The sequence below is a fragment of the Citrus clementina genome, unplaced genomic scaffold, assembly GCF_000493195.1.
Source record: "Citrus clementina cultivar Clemenules unplaced genomic scaffold, Citrus_clementina_v1.0 scaffold_1, whole genome shotgun sequence".
NCBI classification, from domain to species: Eukaryota; Viridiplantae; Streptophyta; class Magnoliopsida; order Sapindales; family Rutaceae; genus Citrus; species Citrus x clementina.
Window position 1 is genome coordinate 28,617,597 of NW_006263303.1, and position 8,948 is coordinate 28,626,544.

Here is an 8,948-nt window from a genome sequence, read left to right on the forward strand (position 1 = left end):
CACCCTTGTGTATTAATCAGTATTATCTTTAAAAATTTTATCGAACCAACTATTCTTTTTAGAAAATGTCATATCTAAATAGCTTGAATATTTTGCTGGGATAAAAATTTTATGTAGCTTTAGTAAAGTTCATTTAACTCTAAAGAAGAAAAAAAAAATGTTGGTATATGTCCTTGTCTTGTAGCCATCACGATTCCACTTTCTTCAGGTGATAGAGCGCTCTTTACACCTCAACTCCACCCACATTTGCAAACCTAACCCTAATTTCTTCAACATAATTATCTTGTATTTAATATTCCTCTTCATGAATAGGCTCTTTATAGAGCAATTTATTCCATTTTATCATAAAAATATAGCTTAACCTAATCCTTTTAGAGGGAAAAAAAGAAGATAAAGAATTGGTTTGTTTATTTTCTTCAACATAGATGTATGTAATTTAGATTTGCAAATAAACAAGCCATGAAGGTACTTCAAGTTTGCTTTATTAATTATAGAAAAATGATAGACTAAAGGCTGACCAAAGGTAGATAAAAACAACTGTAAAATATCTTCTTCTTCTTTTTTTGTTAACCATTATTTTTCTAATTTACACGTAATCGTGCATGAGCTATTTTTGTCAGTATTTGGTCAGATATTTCTGTCTAAATATCATTGATCTTAATTATATATGTCAACCACATCGGCACATTACCGTAGATCATGAGAATTTATTATGTCATCTTAGCACAAAATAAGAATGATATATATACATTTACTATTTATAAATAAAGTAGAAATAATTTATTCCAATTTATTGATTATGCAATTCTATATTAAAAGTTTATCTAATTATTTACAGAGTTGCTGGTTTGCATTTTGAAAATATTGCAAATGTTTGAAGGAAAATCTTTCATGTTATGTTATTCAAAATGTAAATTATTGAATTATTGCATAGTTTACGAGACGTGTATATTAAATATAATCAAAGACTGCTCGAACTTTGAACAAAATTGAATGTCTTTATCCAAAATTCGAATTCCCATTTTTGTCAATCAATCAAACAAGAAAACAATTCTATATGCCAATTTCAATTTGGAAAGTGGAATCCGAATTGGCTTTTTGACATTTCAAATCTGATCACATGGTTTACGGATGGAAGTATAAGCCAATATTATTTTTTTCAACTATATTACCAGCCGAAACAGAGACATTATCCAGTAAAGCCAAATTTACCAGGATGTGCACAAAACATTTTCCTTAATTAAGACCAATTTTGTGCCCCAAAAGAAGATTTTAGCCGTAAGAAACACTAACACGGTTGTTTGATGACTCACCTTTTTATGCATAACAATACAAAGAATTATAAGCTTGTAGATTCACTAGAACAATATCCTCTTTTTTTCAATAATTATGTCATTATTTGACAATAAGGTGGTTTGATCTCTAAGATTCAATGACGACTACTGTGAAGGTGCACTTCAAACATGATATTTTGAACAGAAAAAAGAAAAAAATGATGAAGAAACATGAGAAAAAAATAGAGAGCGATAATTAGAACAATTGGGTTTTTATTTTTCTATTGTCTTAGTAGGTATCCTTAAAGATTTTGTATGTCTCTTATCTCTCTTATATAGAGAAATCTTCTATAGACCTTTTCTTAATTCAATTTAAATTAATTATTTAGTTGTCTCATAATCTAATTTTAACTCAGAATAATCTAAATCACATTTAGATTTGACTTATTCAATTTTCATTTGTAATTAAATCAAACATATGACTAATTTTAGATTAAACACAAAGAAAAATGCTCTCGCTTCCTTTCAATATAGGACATTAGTACTTTGAAATACCAATAAAATTCCAACATATGATGTATAAAGAAATACTTTCGCTTAGATATTCCAAGTTTACATGTATATGTAAAAGACCAAATTTCTTCAATAATCATTGCACGATCAAATCAAAGTACAAAATTGCGAAGTCATTCAATTAAAAAAGTTACAAATGAAAAAGGAGAATCAAGTTAGCTATTCACCAAGATCAATGGAGTAACTGTACCTAAATGAAGAAATTTTATACTTATCATCTTGTCAAAGAGGAGAAACTACAATTGATATTTAGCATAGTCTTTTTGTTACCTTTTCAAAAAGAAGATAGCACTTAATTATGAAGTATTCGTAGGAAGGTATTTCCGCTCATAGAAAAAATGAGTCACTACTTCATTTAACAAATTAGTCTTTTCGTTTGAGTCCTTTACTTTGGGGTATATAATCTCACATTTTGAGTAACGATTAATGGGCAAGTTATCTATAATTATTATATCAGTCAATTATTAACATTACTTTGTGATAGAGGGTGAAATTATCATTCATGAAAAATTAATAAATATCAATGTACAACATGACGTGACAACTACAAATAAACCGACAATTTATAATCATAATTAATATTATAACAATATTATCTTTAGATATGTTGCTAAAAAATAGTTGGAAGATAATAAAAGGAAAAACACTTTAATTATCCGATAATTTATTTTATGACCTCAAAATGATGAACTTAAAATATAATATAAGAGTTGGGATCCTAGAAGCTTAATTTAGTCCAATAATGGGAGTTAGGTAGTAAAAGAAGAAGAAGAAGATGTACCAATTCCATTAATACAAATTGATATAGCAATATTTTAGAAGAGAAATTAGAAAAAGTGGATGGTTTTGGTTTAGATTTTGGATTAAGGATAGATCAATTAACCAATTATCACGTGTTTAAGTGCCTTTTTGTTGAAATTACACACACACACACACAAAACGAGGCAGTGAACTCCGAGACGACTTCTTTCGTTATATATAATAACAAATTTAGTAGTTTAGAAGAAGAAAAGTTGCGGCTAAAACATTTTGAGAAGTGTAAATGTTACCATCATTTATATTATTTCTTTATGCACTACGAGGCCAAGTAGCGATGATGGAACCGAAAGTTTTGATAATTTAAAATTCAGGACGTAATATATGTAGTTGAGATTAACATGAAACAAAAATTACTTTCTAAGCAGTAAATTAGACAAAACAAGTGCGGAATTAATCGACAAACCTTCTGTACAAAATTTTTTGGCCCGTCTATTAAAATTTGTCCACAACAAATCCAAAACATTTTAACTGTGAGTAGAGCTCTTCTATAGGCTCATATGCGACAACAACAATATGGGTCAAGCCCAAATCACTTTGGGGAAACCCTTGGAAAATTACCTCAATCAGCCATGAAATGAAGCTTTTATAGTGTGACTTCACAAGAAGAGACAGTTGGTATCCTAAGGTAGGTAAATTGGTATTTTAACTGCGTTATAATACAACTACTTAGGTAATTAAGGGTCTGAACATATTTCTAACCATAAAAATCAGTATATTGCAATACAATAATTCCAAAAAAAGAATAAAATAAAATAAAAACCAACAATGACTATCAAATTGAACATATATAAAGAGAACGACATACTATCAAGGATTGTCTATGATATTATCAAACCCCTTTATTAGGGCGTTTTGGAATTAGAGCGGGTGTTAATAGTAATCATGAATTTTTAATATTACTCACTAATAAAGGGGTTTGATAATAGGATGTATACTAGCGTGAGAGTTTGATTCATTTAAAGTGGGCCCAAATATGAGTACAGCTCTTAACACCACCCCCAAAATCTTTCTAACACCACCTTTGAGTATTATTTTCTAAAATACCCTAAGTTTAACTGATAAAATACAAATTCATATATTAAAATCAAACATATTCTCATAATATTTTACCCACAAAAAATATTTTTTAAAAATTATATATGAATCCTAAAATTTTAAATTTATCTTAATTTTTTTTCTTTATTATATAATATCTATTCTCATAACTCTAAACTCTTATAATTTTCTCAAAATCCAAACAAACAAAAAAAGTATTTTCAATTAAAAATTAAAATACAATATAAATTATGAAATGGAGTGGGCGTAAAAAATTTGTTGAAAGAAGAATTTATCTAAATGTTTAATTGAATTTGTTTTAGGTTATATAAGTCCCCACTCCCCAAATATTCATTTCTAATCCTTGAAAGGATGGATCTCCAAACGGACATGTCCCCAACACGCGGTCTCCCCTCCTCCGAATATTACGAAGTAAGATTAATACCCTAATCACCTCGATTAAGGACCAAAGCAACATTGACCCCACTTCTTTAATCACCATCAACCTTAATTTGAACAAATGGACGGCAGATCTTGACTTCAATTTCAATAATTCAATAATGACTAAATTAGGTGGGGTTCCTCAGTTCATACAATAATTCCATTTAAAACAAAGGCGTCATACATTGATTATTGGTTTCTGAATGGACTCCTCAATTATTAAAAAACATGCTTGAAATTTTTTTAATTATTCACCATTATTTAGCATATATTATATAGCTGGTAACTGGTAACCCCTCTTCTACAATTACAGACCGTCCACTTGGCACAGAATTACCGGCAATTATACCCTAAATTATGATTAAAACTGATGTCGCCTGCAAATAACGACGAAACACTTGAACTTTGTTTTGGTACGATTTAAAAAAATAATAATAATTGTATTGTGTTATGAGCTTAAATTTGTCAATACACATATGTGTGATCTTATAAATATTACGGAAGATATATTAATACGAATAACAGAAGTAAAGATACAACGATGTGTAATCTCAAATATGGGGTGATCTAAAACACAATTGTTAAACTTTTATTACTTATTCTCCTCCATTTACTGCAAATATATAATTAGAATGATCATTTAACTACTTGGCCTACCTAATAATGAAAATCTTGGCGATTAATGATTATTGTTGAAACTCAATATGCACTACTTTTTATCTGTGCAATCCAATATCCAATCGAACTCGTAACGTAAACCCAAATGACCGAATTAATACATCATCCCTTGAGAATCATCAAAATCGAACAAATTAATACATTAATAGGGTTATTAAATTGAAAGACGACAGAACAACAGAAAAACATTCATGGGTTATTAAAAGAAGTAGCAACAAGAAGATGCCAAAACCCCATGTGAGGTCAGGATAAGCACATGAATGATGAATGAAGCACAGCAATCTTATGTGTCTGATTCTCACCTGACGGTCGTGATGTTCGAACAAGCTCACGTATCTCTCTTATTGATGATGAGTTGTTCATCCTGCCCACTTGCATTTTAGAGATCATGAATCAACACTCCAATTACAGCAAGAGCATGTGCAAGCCCTCCATGCAATTTCAATTTGATATTTACACACACACACACACACACACAGAGTTAGATTTGGGATAGCTGCTGCGCCTGATCACGAATGTAATTCTTTAGGATAGGAGATTACAGGACCACAAGTCCAAAATATGTCAATTAGTTTGGCCCATAACCTTTTAACCCACGGATCCGAATCCAAACTGAGTATTCAAAAAGATAAAATGAGCTGTGTGGCGTGGCACATGATAAAAAGGACGTTTTAGAAAGAAACTATTATCTGATGGATGGGCACTGTAAAAAAGTGTAAAGTTCCTTCCTCTTATGTGGTAAGTTGAAAACAACTTGACACAGTGTTAAAGTTGTTCGATTAGTGCAGGAGCAGGACAACAATAATTGAGCAGGAGCTATCGTCATCAGACTTAAGAGCATGTCCTGTTCTCATATGACGCGACTTGGCTTTCTTGGATTTTGAAACTGACACATTACCTCCTTTTTCTTTTTCTTTTTTTCTTTTTTATTTATTTACGCTGAAAGAAACTGGCACATTACTTTGCCCACAGATTTGCAAGGCTGTAACTTAATTGTCAGTAACAATAATATAATTTAGTGTGCTGTGTGCCTTTGTTGTGTTAAAGGAAAAAAAAAACGAAAATGGAATTACTTACTTAATTAGGTGCAAACTCAAACAATTATACAAACAATTACAAGTTGACAATGGCTGGTTCCGAATGATTCAAAGAAACAGAACCAGACAACATGTTTTTGTGAGACTAAGAAACCCACAATCGCCACCAAACTCATTACACACACAGCAAGGATAACAAAAACTAAGAACACAACAAACACATGATGAGCCAGCCCATTGTTTTTTGTTTCCAATGATATTCCATGATCACCATCAAATTAATCAAACTCTAAATCCCATAATCAACAACAATCAATCAATCATCTGAGATATACCCACAATTCATCAGCAATCAATTTTAAATTTGTTGCTCCTCCAGGTTCAAGCCAAGCGTGGGATTGTCAGCAGTTGACATCCAGACAATGTCCTTAAGCGCCGGCCGAAGCTCGTTGCTACAGAATTGATTGTACTCCAATGTATCACCATTATCTTTCTTCACTTCCACCACCAAAAGCGACGGTGTAACGGCAAAGATGTCAGCATTGATAGCCAATTTGCCTTTCCTTCCGCTTTCTTGGCCTTGTAATCTGACTCTTGACTCGCTCGTTTTGACATTAAACTTAACGGCCTTGGCCACCTCTTCAAATCTTGAGATCACACTGCTTGCAGGCCTCGTGGTTGCAAATCTCAGCTCCTCTCTTTCCGCTCTCTTTTTCTCCTCAAACAAAGGTGACAAATCAAACCCTTCCGACAAAGAGATGATATGAAACGCATTTAGAGTCTCAGGTTGCTTCGATGACTTGTCAGCTTCAAATTCCATCTCTTGCTTAGTTATCACAACCTTGGGAGCAGACTTTTTGAACCAAGAAGACTCCATGATCTTTGAAATAGCGATTCTTGAGTTAGGGTTTGGATCGAGAAGCTTGGTGATCAACCTCCTCGCTTCAGATGAAAACCAAGGCGGGCACTTGAAATCTCCCCTGTAAATCTTCCGATACATGGACACGATATTATCATCCTGGAATGGCAAGAAACCTGCTAACAACACGTAAAGAATGACCCCACAAGACCAAATATCGGCCTTGGCACCGTCGTATCCTTTCTTGCTTATGACTTCAGGAGCAACGTAAGCTGGAGTCCCACACGTCGTATGCAACAGACCATCTTGCTTCAAATGCTCAGAGAAAGCACTCAGCCCAAAATCCGTGACCTTCAAGTTACCATCTTCGTCTAGCAAGAGATTCTCAGGCTTCAAGTCGCGGTGATAAACGCCGCGGCTGTGGCAGAAATCAACGGCTGAAATCAGCTGCTGGAAATAAACCCTTGCAACATCTTCTCGTAATCTTCCTTTGGCAATCTTGTTGAACAGCTCGCCGCCTTTGACGAGGTCCATGGCGAAGTAAATCTTGGACTTACTTGCCATGACTTCGTGTAGCTCAACTATGTGCTTGTGCTTCACCATCTTCATGACAGAGATTTCACGCTTGATTTGCTCCATCATGCCCACCTTGATAACCTTGTCTTTACCAACAACTTTCATGGCCATGCTTTTCCCCGTCTGCAAATTTCTTGCCAGGTACACCTTCGCGAAGGTTCCGTGGCCTAGCATACGCCCCAGCTCGTATTTCCCATGTAGCAACGTCGGCCTGTCATCGCCTCCGCCGTTACTGTTTGATGTAGCCATCTCCACGCGGTCTTTTTTTTCCTTTTATACGTATATATGTACCAAGTTTAGCTAATTAAATAATTCTTTCAGGTTTTCTTTTGTGTTGTGGTGGTGGTTGAGGATCACCCGTCTTCGACGTGTTTCCGGTGGCAATTACGGCCGCCGACGCACCGCTGGGCACGTAAACACAGCTCAGGCAATCTCCACGAAGGTCCTCTCATCTCTCTGCATTCCCTGAAGGGGCTTGTAGTGTTTGCTTATTTATTTTTTCTTGGGGGGAGACGAGAAGGATTTTGATTTGCTGCTATTGATCAAAGGCTTATCGATGGTGTTTACCGGGAGTTGTTTTGCTCGCTCTTCCTTTTTTTTTTTTTTCTTCCTCGAAAAAGGTTTGCGCCTTTATAGAACGATTTGAGGTCTAATTTGGCAATTTCTCGCTTTTGCAGATTTGATCAGACGGTTGTTTGATGGCCGCGTGTTGCAATCATGACGGGCGAGTTATGATTCTCTCGATTATTGACGTAATGGTAGCGTGACACGTGAATAGGTTTGTTGCTGGTTACTGTTTGGAACCGATTGCTGCGATAAGCAGGTGTTGTGTTCTGTAAGCGTATTGGTAGCGCCATTATCCCTAACTACAGACGTTAGCATTGGCAAAGGGAAATGACAAAAAAAACCTGACTCTCGGACGCTCGTAGAACGTGAAAAGTTCTCATTCGTGTGGGAGAGATTGGAGAATGTCATTTTGATTATATGATATTTGCTGTAATCATCAGGTTTTATGCCTGGAAGTGGAGTGATTACTGATTAGCAATGAAATAATGACGTGGGCCACAGGCAGGGTGTGAAATTTTCTTATTCATTCTGATAAGTCATTAAAGTGCACATTGATTGATAGGCAAAATAAAGCATATAACTCGGGGGCGCGAGATAAGTGCAAGCAAAAATGGAGATAATTAAAGTTGAAAAATTGGACGTTTAAGGGTAAGGCATAAAAGGGAATATACTTTACAAGACAAATAAAATAATTTTTTTTTTTTTCAAAAAAAAGTGGTGATGGTGAATGATTGAGCTCATTCATTCATTCATTATTCGATGGTGAAATAGTAATACAGAGACAGAGGCCAGACGAGAAGAGAGAGAGAGTCCATGATTCCATGATTCCATGTGCATAAGCATTATGGGAAAAGCCGAAAATTTCTGACCTGACATGCCCCACCGCCCGCATGCCATAAACATAAAATATGGAAATATGTTTCAATCAAATTTGATAAATGGAAAAATACTGGCAACAAATTGAGGATATAATAAAATTCTCGAAGTTGTAACTCTGTGAAACGGCAGTAATTAAGCACAGTATTGTTTAGTGGCGTGGCATGGCATTTGGGTTGGTAGGGGTAGCTTGGCTCTTTATTAATTAGCCTG

At 34.4% G+C, this 8,948-nt stretch overlaps 1 protein-coding gene across 1 annotated transcript; it reads right to left on the reverse strand.

Annotated features, from left to right (window-relative positions):
* Positions 1-5,875: 5,875 nt before the first annotated feature.
* LOC18054258 (CBL-interacting serine/threonine-protein kinase 6) lies at positions 5,876-7,921 on the reverse strand. Its single transcript, XM_006453606.2, has one exon. It carries the CDS (start codon positions 7,539-7,541, stop codon positions 6,216-6,218), a length of 1,326 nt encoding a protein of 441 aa, XP_006453669.1. The 5' UTR covers positions 7,542-7,921; the 3' UTR covers positions 5,876-6,215.
* Between the last annotated feature and the right edge of the window lie 1,027 nt (positions 7,922-8,948).